The 14643-nt window shown below is 38.5% G+C and overlaps 1 protein-coding gene across 3 annotated transcripts in view; it reads left to right on the top strand.

Moving 5' to 3' along the window:
* Positions 1–575: 575 nt before the first annotated feature.
* LOC122791752 (S-adenosylmethionine synthase-like) overlaps positions 576–14643 on the top strand; it is a 452746-nt gene continuing 438678 nt past the window's right edge. The window contains exon 1 of one of the 3 annotated variants that reach the window (XM_044059670.1): positions 576–883. In XM_044059670.1, the coding sequence (XP_043915605.1) occupies positions 811–883 (73 nt within the window). In that variant the 5' untranslated portion in view covers positions 576–810. The remainder of the gene's footprint in view (positions 884–14643) is intronic. The other 2 variants (XM_044059671.1, XM_044059669.1) reach the window with 2 other exon arrangements.

Raw genomic sequence — 14643 nt, forward strand, 5'->3', positions numbered from 1 at the left:
GTGGTCCTGTGTATTTTACTTCTAACAATATGTGTGTATGTATATGTGGTCCTGTGTATTTTACTTATAACCCTATATGTGTATGTTTGTATATGTGTTCCTGTGTATTTTACCTCTAACACTATGTGTGTATCTTTGTATATGCTGTCCTGTGTATTTTACCTCTAACACTATGTGTGTAGCTTTGTATATGTGGTCCTGTGTATTTTATCTCTAACACTATGTATGTATCTTTGTATATGTGGTCCTAGTGAAAGTACTGATTTTCTCCCTAAGCCTCTTCTGAAAATGGGAAATGCCCAACAGGAGCTTCCCAGTTAACAAGTATAAATCAATAAGTAAAAATAAATACTGCTTCTGTCCCTTTGTGGTCCAGGTCCTGTCACATGTGTTCAGGCTATTCATGGAGTTAGCACTGAAACATGTAAAATGTGTGAGTTTCTTGGTTGCTCTAATACAGTCTCTAAACAGAACATCAGGAGTTAATAATTATGTATTTTTCAGTTACATTCTATCTTGGGACTTTTGAACTAGTAACTTTTTTTCATAGATAAGCCCCTCTGCCTGTGTAAGTCAAGGGCCTCCCCGACTTGTGCTGATTTACCCATTCATGTGACACACTGTAGTTTGTTTTTATCTATTGCTGACTCATTCTGCCAATGTAGTAAATGAGTTTTGACCCTGTATGAGGCCCTGAATCATGAACATAAACAATGATTAACTTGGAAAGAGCCCTTCCTCCAGGGGCTCACAGACTGTTAGGACTAGTGGCATTACTTCATCTGTGGAGGAAGAAAAAGCCTAAGCATCATGCCGCAAGAGCAGCCGAGGAAGGAGAAACGATTTCTGTTCACATCCGAGTCTGTAGCAGAAGGACACTCGGGTGAGTTGAGGCCTGTTACTGCCTAAAGTTAGACAGTGTAAGCATGTTGAAAGTGATATCACTATTATTATTATTATTATTATTATTATTATTACAGTAGACATCAGGCCAATTTGCTCACCAAAAGGAATAAAAGCATGAAAGAAAGGCTACTGGCATGTTTAAATAGCCTGTTCAGGGTACAGTAGCTTGTTTTTGTCTACTAAGTACAGATCTTCTCTTGAGAAATTAAATTAAATATCGCTATAACATAATCAGGCTTCTTAGACAGGAACGCAGTGGTAAAACAGAAGGCATAACAAACATGCTGCTCTGACCACAACCATGGAATATTTCTAGGCGGACGCAGTGATTAGTATACAGAGTGGTCAGTGTCAGCAGCAGACAAGGAGTAATGTGTAGTCCACCAGGTTCAGCGGCATATGTAACCCCAGTCCCCCTAACAGACTCACTTAAAGTGTAAAACGCATCTTACGATAAAACACATAGCAAAAACCTTAAACTTCATCCCTGTGCTGGAGGCTACCTGGCAGTTAGTCAGCCTCAGTCTAACTGCAGAGTATAGATTCATTCAGTACTTTTTCCTACAACAGATGTATAATGTAGAGACAACATTCCTTTAACAAAATTAAAATCCAGGTCGAGCAGTTTACTTTACATCCCCATGATATATCAGCCCAGCATTTCATGAGAGGTTCAGCTCCGGGTTAAAGAACTCAAATCATTTTCATTTACTCTGGGCTTTAGAAACTGCATTAAGAAGTATAGCTGAATTTGTTGCAGGCATGTCAGCACATGTTCATGTAACTGTGCAGAGGCATAGAAATAAGTCTGCATTTACCAGAACCAGCAGATGACTGGCACATTAATTTGTAATACAAGTAACAGAGACCTATGGTTTCTTTCTGTATGTATCCAAGAACCCTTCTTTCTGTGTGTTACCCTGCTGCTGCTAATGACTGCACTTACTTGGTGTTCATGTTCAGAGATAGGCAGGCTTGCATTGCATTTGCCCATTTGGCTTTAGTTCTGGCTAGCCTCAATTTCCTATGATTAATTGTACCATTTAGGAGAGAGCAAGGGGTACTTTGAAATAGGATGGATGAAGTATATGGGAAATCGGGTAATTCTGCCAGCATCTCCTTCATTCTTGCATGGTTAAGGGACAGGGCTTTGAGGTGGTCCATGTAGGAAATATTATTTACACTATGTATTCTTTCAGTGAAAAATCTCTGCGGACATTCCAGTTGTTGCAAATGCCTAGTCAGGTATGCCAAAAGGTGCATCATACTTGATTATTAGGCTAAAAATAATAATCAGAAAGGGTGATTGTGATTTAAGCATCCTTTCTGAAGACTTAGCTTGAAAATGTAGTGATACAACTCTGGAAGGCATTTAACAAACACAAATCTGTCCTAGAGAGTGGTAAGGGAAATAAGGTTGGGTTGTGTAAAATCTAGAGATTATCCACAAGTCAGGAAATAGGCAGTCTAGGCCAGCTTAGTTATGTGGTCCTATCTACCATCAAAATCTAGGTTCCTGTTTTCTTAATTAAGGTACCTTGCAATTGCTTCCAGAATTGTAGTCTATATAAATACTGTTTGGAAAACAGGACTCTGAGTGCAGTAGTAAATGAAGTCTCTCTGAGAAAAGAATGATTACTTGTGATATACAATATGATTTAGTACTGCATTCTAATATTTTCCCTGTCTTTAAACATAACATTGTACAGCATCTATAATCAATTTTGTGTTTCTCTGGATGATGTAAAAATAGACATTCCCTGGAATTCAGAACAGTGCTCACCACTCATGTAAATTGCCTACCACAGGTAGGGCAATTTCCACAATGGTTTGAAAATGTGATTGAGCTATGGCCGCAGTAAGAAATACCTCATTACCAGCTCATTAGCATGCAGTAGCTAACACTAGTGCAGTCAGACCTGACAGCAGCAGCATTTTCCGTAGCGACTCATGGCTCATGCATTGCATTAGCAAAGGCACCCCTTATATTTACTCATACACACACACACACACACACACACACACACACACACACACACACATGGTCAACCATGCAAACACACATACACACACAGGCACAAATATGCAGAAACATCCACACACCCAAACACATACACGCACACACATGCACAAGCACCCACAGATGATCACAGTCATGGAAATACCCATTCACAGGCTACAATGTACACATACATCCATACTCAATTCCTTATCTACCCCCCCCCCCCCGTGCACCCACCCAGGCAGACACACACTCATACACAAATGCACACATCCATACTGCTTTATTCATGCCCTTACATTCATGCACATGCATGTCTGCACACACACACAAACACGCACACACACATACTCTAACATCTCCCATGTCTTTACTGTACTTACCTGCACCACAACTGATTCCATTAGAGTGAATGGGTGACCGCACTCTTTTGACAGCATCCAGAAAGTGAAATTTTATGCTGATGCTCTGAATCATTACATGCTGTAAATCAGGTGCCACTGGCATTTCTGAGGAGAGCACATGGCTAATTAGCATTAGCTGCTCTCCTGGATTGCCATGTTACTATGCAGCTCTACCAGTGAGACTGCTGTCTGTGCTGAGGCCCACACTAGCAGGAAACCTCAGCAGTAGAACAATGTAAAAATCAAAAAGGTTTATTGTGAGGAAGGAAATGGCCATGTTAAGGCATCCCCCTCATGGTAAGCCTTCCTGAATCTGAGCCACTGTGTGTGAAAAAGATGAAGAAGGAATGTGCAAGCTTGGAGACATGTTTAGAAACAGGACAGCCTTGAATTAATGGAAATAAGTGCACTAAAAAACAGTAAAGAAAAGAGCATATCTGAATGAAAACAGCACAACAAACATGTAAATGGACCTTGGGCTGTCATATTCCAGAGCTGGATCATGATTAAATGGGCCCTAGGCAAGGTAGTGGACCAGTGACCTCACACCTCTCCCCACCTCCACCCCCCACTGCCATTCCAGTGTCCCATTACTTGGTTCACCCACCCCCATTACCACAAAGACTATTCAAAACTGTCAGTATGCATGGTATTTTCGACTTTACTTTTGCAGTGGTTACAGAGATGTGGATTTAATTAAAAACTTCTATTTCAAATTTTACAAAAAAAAACAATGATGGCCATTTAATAAATGAAACAGTTGCACACTGAAAACAGACTTAGCATGGGCAACAGTAAACTTCTCTTCACTTGAAGTATATAGTCATTTAAAATGCATTGAAACTTACATTTATTGGAAATCCATCTGGCCAGTGGTGGATTAAATGTACCTTTGTCCCTCAGGCTTTTTTCAAACTATGCATCCCCCGCATACATTTTTAGGACCATGCATAAATGCATGTCTTCTTTGACTCACCTTTCTGATTGTTTTAAATTATTTTTCTTGTCTAATGTAGCAACATTTGTTAGAGTGTATTTCAAATTTGTAGTTTTGATAATGTTTTCCAGTAAACAGTGAAACAAACTATATGAATCAATAATGATAAAACTACCCATTTCAGAACATTTCCACCCTAAAAGGCCAGTCAGACTGCTGGCATTATAATCCAAAAGTATCCATATACAACAATTAGGGCAACTAAACTGATTGAGTTTACATCACATTTGATCACGATAAAAATGGCCACATTAAAGTATTCTAATTTGCTTTGAAGGAATGGATACTAGTCCTGCAAAGACAGACTAATGACTTTTTAAATTTATCAGCTCAGTAGGGTTAGTAATTTTTTATCTACAGACATCCCCAAACCCTGCAATTATAGTTACATTGAGTGAATCCTTCTCGGATGTCTGTCTCAGAGAATTAATAATAATGACCAAAGTGACATATTTCAAATTTGTTTTACATAAACACACAGTAGCCAAAGTATTTCTATTTAATTCACACAGATACACATATGCACAATAGTTCTGCAAAGCCAGGTTAAAGAGTTTAAAATGACCAGATAAGAGCATAAGGCACTTTCATCCATAGAGTACCCCCACCAGCAATTATAGCCACTCTGTGTACACCCTATATTGTTATGAAGAAGTAAATTACATGTACTTTATTGGTAACTTTGGATGAACTACATTAAACTGTATAAAGATCAGTTGTAGCAGTTTAAATAGAAGAGTATTTATGAGAGCATTAGAAATATTAACCTCATGATAAGTCAATATAAAGAATCGCTGGAGAAGTAAATGTTATCTGAATAAGTCTACATTAAAGAGAACTATTACTAATGCAAAAGCAAGTTACTTGCGTTGCATTGAAAAATGGTGTGCTGGTGATATTGTCATTAGCATTTCCTGAAACAGATTAGCTATGCAGTTGGGATGGATGGCAAATGACAATAGCAGGTTCATAGTTACTAGGCATGCTGTCCAGGAGATCATTAAGGAGCCTAGCTCAATTTCCCGATTGCCCCAAAGCACCACCTGATTAAGTGACTTGCTCAAAGTCACATTGCACATAAATGAAGGTGGAAAAATTCAAAGTCTGCACCAGGGGAGCCCGCAGGATTTTTGCAGACCCCTCCCACACAGCCCCCCACACACACCAGTCATTCCAGTGTCCCATTACTTGGCTATTTTTCCCCAGTTGCCATAAACACTGTTCAAAACTTTCAGTGTACATACTGCTTTATGCTTTACTTCTACAATGATTACATATATTTGAATATAATTTACAACTTTTATTTCAAACACTGATAGACATTTTGCTAAAAAAAACAATAGTCTTACAATGAAAATAGATTTGGAATTAAAACTTCTCTACCTTTGAAACTCACACTCATTGAAACAGCATTGAAATCCACATTCAAAGAAAATGCATCTGGCTAGTGGCAGGTTAAGTTTACCTTTGGGCTGTTTTGATATCATAGGCCCCTTTCACACATTTTTAGGACCATACAAAAGTTCTTAGATGCACCTTTCTGATTGCATTAATTATAATAATATAATATATATATATATTAATTATATATAATTGAGAAGCAAAACATCAGGACTTGAAGATGGCTGTGAAATCCAGTATAAAAATCATTATTCGACACAAGCACTTTTGTGGGTCACCCCCCCATTTCTTCAGATGTCTAATAGATTTTAAAAACAGCTCTTGGTTTAAATATATACCCTCTTGGGACACATAATTAAAAGCAACTAATACATTGTTCTAGCGTGAACAAGCACTTTTAATTTAAAGCAACATTCCACAAGGTACATGCCATTAACTGGACTAGAAGTCTGAAACATATATATATATATATATATATATATATATATATATATATATATATATATGTACAGTTCTGAAAACCTATTTATAAAATATCTAAATAATAATTCAAAATTGCATAACATATCAGTGTACAATCGCAAACACAGAATATATCTGCAAATATTTACATTTTCCACTTGTGTTCTCCAAAACACATACAAGCCTGTAACAAGAAGTCAGTAATTTATTATGCAAACAATTCCTCAGCACATCTTACCTAAATAGCTGCCTAGACTTTAACTTAGGACGCAGGGGGTATATATTCATTTAATCCATGTCCTCTATCAGCCCTTAGTCTTACTATCCATTTACTTTTAAGCTCTTCAGTGATGTTCCGTAGCCCCCCCTTATACTCTCATATGTTCTCCATATAACCAAAAATGTAAAGACATGTTCCATATCATTATTAATAGTGTGTCTAGCCAAAGTGTTCACTTTGTTCTTTTTATGAATAGCATAAATGTGTTCACGTATTCTTTCCTTCAGAGACCTGTCTGTCTTCCCTACATAGAAACTACTGTGCAATGGGTCAGATAGACTAGGTGCTTTGTTTCATGGGTAGCATTCATGTCAAACTCATATGTCTTTAACTGGTTTGGATGTTCAAACTTAGAAGTACTGTTTATATACTTGCAGAAATTACATCTGCCACATTGTTTTTGTCCCTTTTTCCATAGCTGACCTTGTAGGGCCATGCTTCCTATCATTAACCTTAGGTTGACATAACTGTCTCTTCAGAGATTTATAGTTCTTCAGTGAATACTTAGGTTTCACATCTATTAAACTACTAATGCTCTTATATAGTCTCAGTATATTCCAGTGTTTCTCTATCACATTCTTATACATCCATGCATCTTTAGAGTGATAGAATGATATTCTAGTTTGTTTCTTTTCTCTTATCTTTCTGCCCATTACTATGTCCTTCTCTAAAGTCTTCACTCCTAGAAAAATATGGTTTGGCCCCTAAACATCTCTGTTTACTCACTTCCTTGATGCTGTTCTGTATATCATTAATGTGGTATCCCCTTTCTAATAAATCACTACTAGTTTGCTCAACTTGATGAACAAAATCTTCATCTGTCACATTCAGTCTTGAAGCTCTATAAAACTGGTTCTAAATGACATTTTGAAAGATATATGGGGGTGCATACTGTCTTTGGCTAATAAATGGTTTCCATGGCATTCTTTATATGAGGGTGCATACTATCTTTGGCTAATAAATGGTTTTATATGAGGGTGCATACTATCTTTGGCTAATAAATGGTTTCCATGGCATTCTTTATTATGCAGATGCATAACCACAGCGCCATCATTCTCCTTTTCAACATTAACATCTAAGAAGTTTACTGTTTTCATAGAATATTTATGTGTAAACTTCAGAAATGTAAAGATTTGATTAATATATTGTACAAACTCCTCCAGTTCTTCAGTGTTTCCTCTCCACAAAATGAAGAGTTGATCCACAAACCTCCTCAAAAAATATAATTGAATTATCTCCCCTGTATTAATTATAACATATACTTGCATTATATTCCTTGTATAATACAGCACCACTTGTTAGAGTGTGTTTTAAATTTATAGTTTTGAATATTTTTCCAGTAAGCAATGAAACAAAACATATGAACCAATAATGACAAACTGCACAATTCAGAACATTTCAACTGTAAAAGGCCACTCAAAACTTCTGTCATTACAATCCACCAATATCAGTTACTATACACAATCTCTGCAGAAGTAAAAGTCATCTGAATAATTCCACATTAAAGAGATCTGAAACTAATGAAGAGGTTGTTGCTAGAAAACAACTTTATATTTCAGTGTTTCATCTACAAATTCAGTGCCTGCTGCCCTTAAAGAATACATTTCCTGTGTTACATTAAAAAATGGCAAGCTGGTATACTGCAATAGGGAATGGGTGGCAAGCTGAAAAACTGTAGTTACTAGGCATCTCATACAAAGGAAGACATACTCAGGACTGTAGCACCCACCCCCTTAAAATACAATTCTACATGCTGTGGGAGTAGAACCTACAGCCCTCTACATCAAGATGCAGGTATGCTACCTGCTGTACTACTAACACTGCTTTAAAATTCTATACCACAATAGTGATACCATTTGCTAAACAAAACAGTTGCACATTTTAAGCAGACTTAGCATGAGCAGCTGTAAACTTCTTTTCCTTTGAGGCTCACACTTGCTTGAAAATAAATTCCACCTGTTAACTCTACCTAGAGCATTTCACTCTCTCTGTCACACACACACCTCAACCTCTTAGTGCAAGAAATCTGGACAAAGCCTAAAATAAATAGGGACAGGTTACAAATATTGCTCTCATGAACTTAGAATATTGCTAGAATAACAGGACTTGTGTTAGTATGCATTTTTCTAAAGGATATGACATCTAAAACTCAAATGTCTGTTATTTTTTAGCAACTTCAATCCTTTTTAGGAGGAATATGGGGCAAAAATCTGGATATTCTGCAAAAACCTGGACAGCTGAGGGGTATGCTACCTCCTTCTTATACATAAGTACACACACACACACACACACACACACACACACACACACACACACACACACACACACACACACACACACACACACACACACCATACCTCTCAATCTCTTAGCACAAGAAATCTGGACAAAGGCTATTATAATGTTGGAAACAAAGGCCCAAAACTAGGGACACATTTACAAAGTTGCCAGAATAACAGAATTTGTGTTAAAATATATGTTCTAAAGGATATGAAGTCTGAAACTCAAATACATGTCATTTAGTAAATATAAAACCTTAGCTCATCCCAGTGATTTGTCAAAAAAAAATTTTTTTTTCATGAGGAACAGACCAAAAATATAAGGCAAAAATCTGGACATTCTGTGAGAATCTGTACAGTGGAAGGTATGACACACACATACAACCCCTACCTCATTAGAAAGTAAATAAAACAACACAGTTTGCATCATTTTATTTTATTTTTTATTTTACATTTGTTGACTGGCATGGTCCAACTGGATTTGAGTCCATTGTCAGTATAGACCCAGGGAGGAAAGCTCCAAAATACATTCATTGATAAACAGAAATTACACTTAGTTAATGAGCATTTAAAGTAGCAAGTCCTTTCAGGTGCAATAGTTAGGACTTAAAATACTTACTAACAGACAATTTAGCTGTGGACTAAAATTAGTAAGCAGAAAAGGTGGAAGTACTAGAAATAGAAGGAAATGTTAGTCAGGGTTTATGCAGGGGCAGAGCCAGCGGGTTCTAAGGAAAGTTTTGCGCTGGGTTTTAAAGCAGTGAGGAGAGGAGATAGAAGAGAGATTGTCAGGAAGAGAGTAAGAGGATTTTTCCAATAGTGTTAGAGAACAAGGAGCTACCTGCCAAGTTGCTGGATTTACAAGTTGCTATGAGAAGTTTGCTAGAGGAATGTAGGCCTTTGAGGTTGCAGTAAGGAGTTATAAGGGAAGTGAGTATAGGGGTATTAGTGGGTTTATACAGGATTTTTTGGGCTAAGGAGAGTTGATGAAACAAGATCAGATTTTGCAATTCAAGCCATCCTAATTCCTTTAAGTTTTTGCAATGGTGAGTTCTAAAAGTAGAACCAGAGGCAAATCTTGCGATACTTTTATAGGCAACAGACAGTCTATTGAGGTTAGTTTTGGACAGGTTAGTATAAATAGGAGAGGCATAAAGGAGAGTTGAAACCAGATGGGAGTGGGCAATGGAAGTTCTGGCCAGTGGAGTAAGGAATGGTTTGATTCTATAAAGGGAGCCTAGTTTTCTGTTGACTAGTTTTATTGTATTATTTATGTGAGTATCAAAGGATAGGTTGTTATATATCTTAACTCCAAGGAGCCTGGTGGAGGGGTCTGGAGATATGCTGGTGCCATTATTAGGCAGGACAGAGAAGTTGAGAGGAGGGGATTTGTGGGTGGGGGAGAAAAGTAACAATTTGTTTTTTTTAGGGTTTAAGATTAGACATAATTTAAGGAACCATGTTTCAATGGTTTGAAAAGTCTGCTGGGTGATAGAGTGTAGTTCAGAGGCAGATGAGGCAGAACAGATCAGAGTAGAATCTTCAGCATATTGTATACAGGTAGCTAAGGGAATACTAGTTTGCAGATCATTATTAAAAATAGAAAACAGAAGGGGGGCAAGATTAGAGCCTTGGGGAACTCCTAGGGAAATGGGGAGGTGGTTGGATAAGTTATTATGCCAGAGTACTGCCTGTTGTCTATTATGAAGGTAGGAGTGCAACCAATTAATGGCACTAGAGTCTAGGGCTAACGTCTTCATTAAATTTATTAGAATCTGGTGATTGAACTTATCGAAGGCTTTGGATAGGTCGATGAAGAGAGCAGAGGTGAGGATATTATTGTTCCGATTTTTGTTGATGCAGTCAGTGAAGGAAAGGAGGGCAGCAGTGGTGCTATGGAAGGGTCTGAAACCATGCTGACAGTTGGATATGAGGTTGTTATTTAACAGGTGATTAAGTAGCTGTTTTTGGATACATTTTTCCATGATTTTAGCAAGGGGGGAAAGAAGGGCTATGGATCGGTAATTAGAAAGCTCTATTGAGTTACCACCTTTATGTAGGTGAATAATATGTGAGATTTTCCAGATTGAAGGAATGTAGCCTTCAATAACGGTTCTGTTAATCAGAATGGAAATAGGATAGGCCAGTGGTTTGGCTGCAATTTGCAGATATTGGGGAGGTAGAAGGTCAGCAGATGGAGAGGAGGGTTTAAGTATGTGGAGAAGAGAGCAGATAAGGGATGTGGGTACAGGTTGCAGTTGTAATGGGGGAATAGAAGTGGAAGGGGAGGTGGGCTGAGAAGATATATCAGGGGATAGTTGTTTAGATAGAGAGTGGACAGTTTCAGTGAAGAATGTATTAAAGGCATCAGCTGTTTGTTTTGGGTTGTTTTGCAAAGAGTTTAAGGGGTATGGGGTGTTGGACTGGCCAGGTTTTAAGAGTCTATTTATCCCTGCCCAAAACCTTTGTGGGTTTAGCTGGTTAGTTTGTTGTAAGTGGCAGTAGTAATTTCTTTTGTCTAGAAGTACGGCTTTTTTTGTAATGTTTCTTATTTGTCTAAATTTAAGATGGTCGCTGGGATCTTTGGCGCTATGGTATTTGGTCCAAAGCTTATTTTTCAGAATAATTTTATGCCATGTGTCTTTTGAAAGTCAAGGGGCTTGTTTTGAGCGATTTCAAACAGATCTTATAGGGGCATGATAGTCTAGTATTAGTATGCATTTTCTGAGGATATGAAGTCTAAAACTCAAATGTCTGCCATTATTTTCTGACTTCAGTCCTCAATGATTTGCCAGAAAAAACACAATTTTATGAGAAAGAAACCAAATATATGAGGTAAAAATCTGGATAGTTACAAGATATGACCCCCCACTTATACACACTCTTACCCCGCACTTACTTACACACACACACACACACACACACACACACACACACACACACACACACACACACACACACACACACACAGTGTTCTCCAGGAGGGACTAATAATAATATCCATTTCAGTGATACTTTCCCTTCCTGCTCTTATGGTAATGTACTACAACTGTCTAGACCAATCTGCCTCACCATGTTCACAGTTACTCTGCACTTTTAAAATGAGTTATTTGTACTATTAACTTGCAGTAGCTGTATATAAGCTGTCTCTCTCTTCAAGCATTGCATGCTGATATAATTTATCAGTTTTGTGCAACTGCCCTTGTATACATTAATAACAGCTGATCACAATTCTCTGAGATAGCACAGTGATATTATTTACCTAAAAAATGAGGCAACATATCCTTGTACAGAGAAATGTAAAATAAAACATTTAGAAAAGAAAGATTTCAATAGAAAAACTTCTTAACAGCTTGCTGGTTCTACCACTTCTGCAAAGTGAAGATAGATGTTATTTGTCTGCCTCATTTTTATTACCATTTAGCAGCTGAAAAAAAAGAAAAATCAAGCAAAATGAATAAGCATGAAACCACAGTCTCAGTACCAGGTTGCCTCTCTTCTCATCTGTAGTTCATGTAAAGGTTTTCTTCACTGTTCCATAGTTTACTAGAAGACTACCAGTCAGTCCAGGAGGAAAGCACTGCCTAAAAGACTCATCCTGTTGACCCTTCTACTAAGTGCAGTGATGAAGGTTCTGTTTCTCCTCCTTCCTAGTGGGTTCCAAAGTTCCCTGAGGTGTTAACAAATGGTAGAGAGGATCAACTAGCTTTCACTAGAGCTCTCCTTTACACAAAGACTTAGCCTGCTTGTTAGGCTTGGTAGAGTTTTTCCTGGGCGACTCTTTTCTTGCTTGGTATTACTGATAATGCAGTGATAATGACGTGGGTCAATATGACAGGAAAACAAATAGAACTTTTAGGCCTTCCCCAGATTGTAGCATGTGGGTAGAGACAGATAAACCTGACATAATGGTTTTAATGATTGCACTAAGGAGGAAATCTAATGAGGCAATGCAGTTTGAAAAATAATTTACAGTGCCCATCTCTGTGCTGTCCTAAAAACGTAAGAGCATCTTGGCTCCTTTACGTTTTACACACAAGCTTAGACACACACACACAGCCCTACCTACCTGCTTCTTACATCCAAACACCATACCTATTTCTTACACATACACACACACACACACACACACACACACACACACACACACACACACACACACACACACACACCTCTTAAACACTTAAACGCACACGCCTACCTGTCACTTGTACTTTCGTCTGCAGACTCCAGTCCACACGGTTTTTTTGGAATTCAAATTCTGCGCGAAAGATGAAGATGTAAACCATCAGTCGCACAGACACAGAAGTGTCTGTGCGACTGGACGCAAAGGGCGTATGAACGCCTTAAAAAAAAAACTTTTTTTAATTAAAAGAAAATGAACCTCCCAGCCAGCCTGTTTCATGGGAGTGCAGGTGCAAGTGCACCCCCTTGAACCTGCTGATGGGCGCCCTTAGTCTGCACCCTTCTCACAGGTAGCAGTTGATTAACAAGCTGAGCTTTATTCCTCTACACTAACTACAAGAGTAACAGTTTTTAACTAATGCAGAAATCCTTTACAATCCAGTCTTATAGAGAAGACTGGATCACAGTAATATGCAACAACTGCTACACAATGGATGCTAAAGACAGACTGTTCTGATCATCGTGCCAAATAATGGAGACTATATGGCCTCACAAATGTTAACCCTTTTGCAGTTGTCAGAGGTTGTAAAGAAAGTACTACAAAAATATATTACTAAAATGCAATATGGTTATACTATATTTCACAATCCAGACATATAAAGACTACAGACTGTAAAAGTAGCCAGCTCCAAATCCAGCTCCAGACAGGTGACAAGTGAAGTACCTCAGGGTTCAGTCCTGGGACCGCTCTTGTTTAGCATCTACTTCTCTGAAGTACAGACCAACACAAAGGGACTCTGGCTAAAAAAAGTTTGCAGATGACTGCAAACTGGGAGTCATTACTGAATCCCCAAATGATGTGGATAGTCTACAAAAGGGCCTTACAGAAACAGATGCTTGGTGACAGAGCCATGGGCTCAAGCTTAATGCCAAGAAATGTATAGTTATCCCCTTTGGAAAAAAACATGTACCCATGAATTACCACATAGGTGGCAGTACACTAAACACTGAAAGTGTGATGAGACTTAGGGACATAGGTGGACAGTGGTCTCACCTTCGATAACCACATCGCCACAACAGTCAGGAAATCCTTCTATGTGGCACACCTCATCACTAAGGGCTTTTCATCCAGAAAAAAGGAGGTCATTGTCCCACTGTACTCATCCCTCATTAGACCCATTATAGAGTACAACGCCCCGTTTGGTATGTACCTCACAAGACATCTGCAACAGCTGGAAAGGCCACAGAAATACCTCACTAAAAGAATCACAGGCCTAAAGCAGATGCCCTATGCTGACCATCTAAAAAACTCCAGCTATATTCTGTGGCATATCGTCTACTCAGAGGTGATCTCTGCTTAACATACAAGGCCATGTCAAACCCTGAGCTGTTAGACATGCTCCACTTAAAGAAATCCCAATCCCTCAGAGCCACATGCTCCAGGGATCTAAATCTTGTCATCACAATGAACAAAACATGCTGGAGGGATAGGTTCCTGACCCAGAGACTCCCCACTCTGGAATACACTGCCAGTACATGTCAAGCAGAGCAACTCCTTGGCCCTCTTCAAAAGGAACCTTGACAATTGGATGGGAGATAGGAAATTCACCTCAGCGATCACGTCAGTCGCCCTGCTAGACAGGAGTCCAGGGAAGTAAATATTGTGGGAAGAAATATCCAGGGAATTGTTATGGCTAGGCTTGTATAGGCCCTAGGGCTGATAGCCTAGTACCAACCTATGAACCTATGGACCTATAAATGACAGTGGCAGCTCGTATTATTGGAAT

This window comes from Protopterus annectens, chromosome 17.part0 (genome assembly GCF_019279795.1).
Source record: "Protopterus annectens isolate FY-2018-M chromosome 17.part0, PAN1.0, whole genome shotgun sequence".
Classification (NCBI taxonomy): Eukaryota; Metazoa; Chordata; order Ceratodontiformes; family Protopteridae; genus Protopterus; species Protopterus annectens.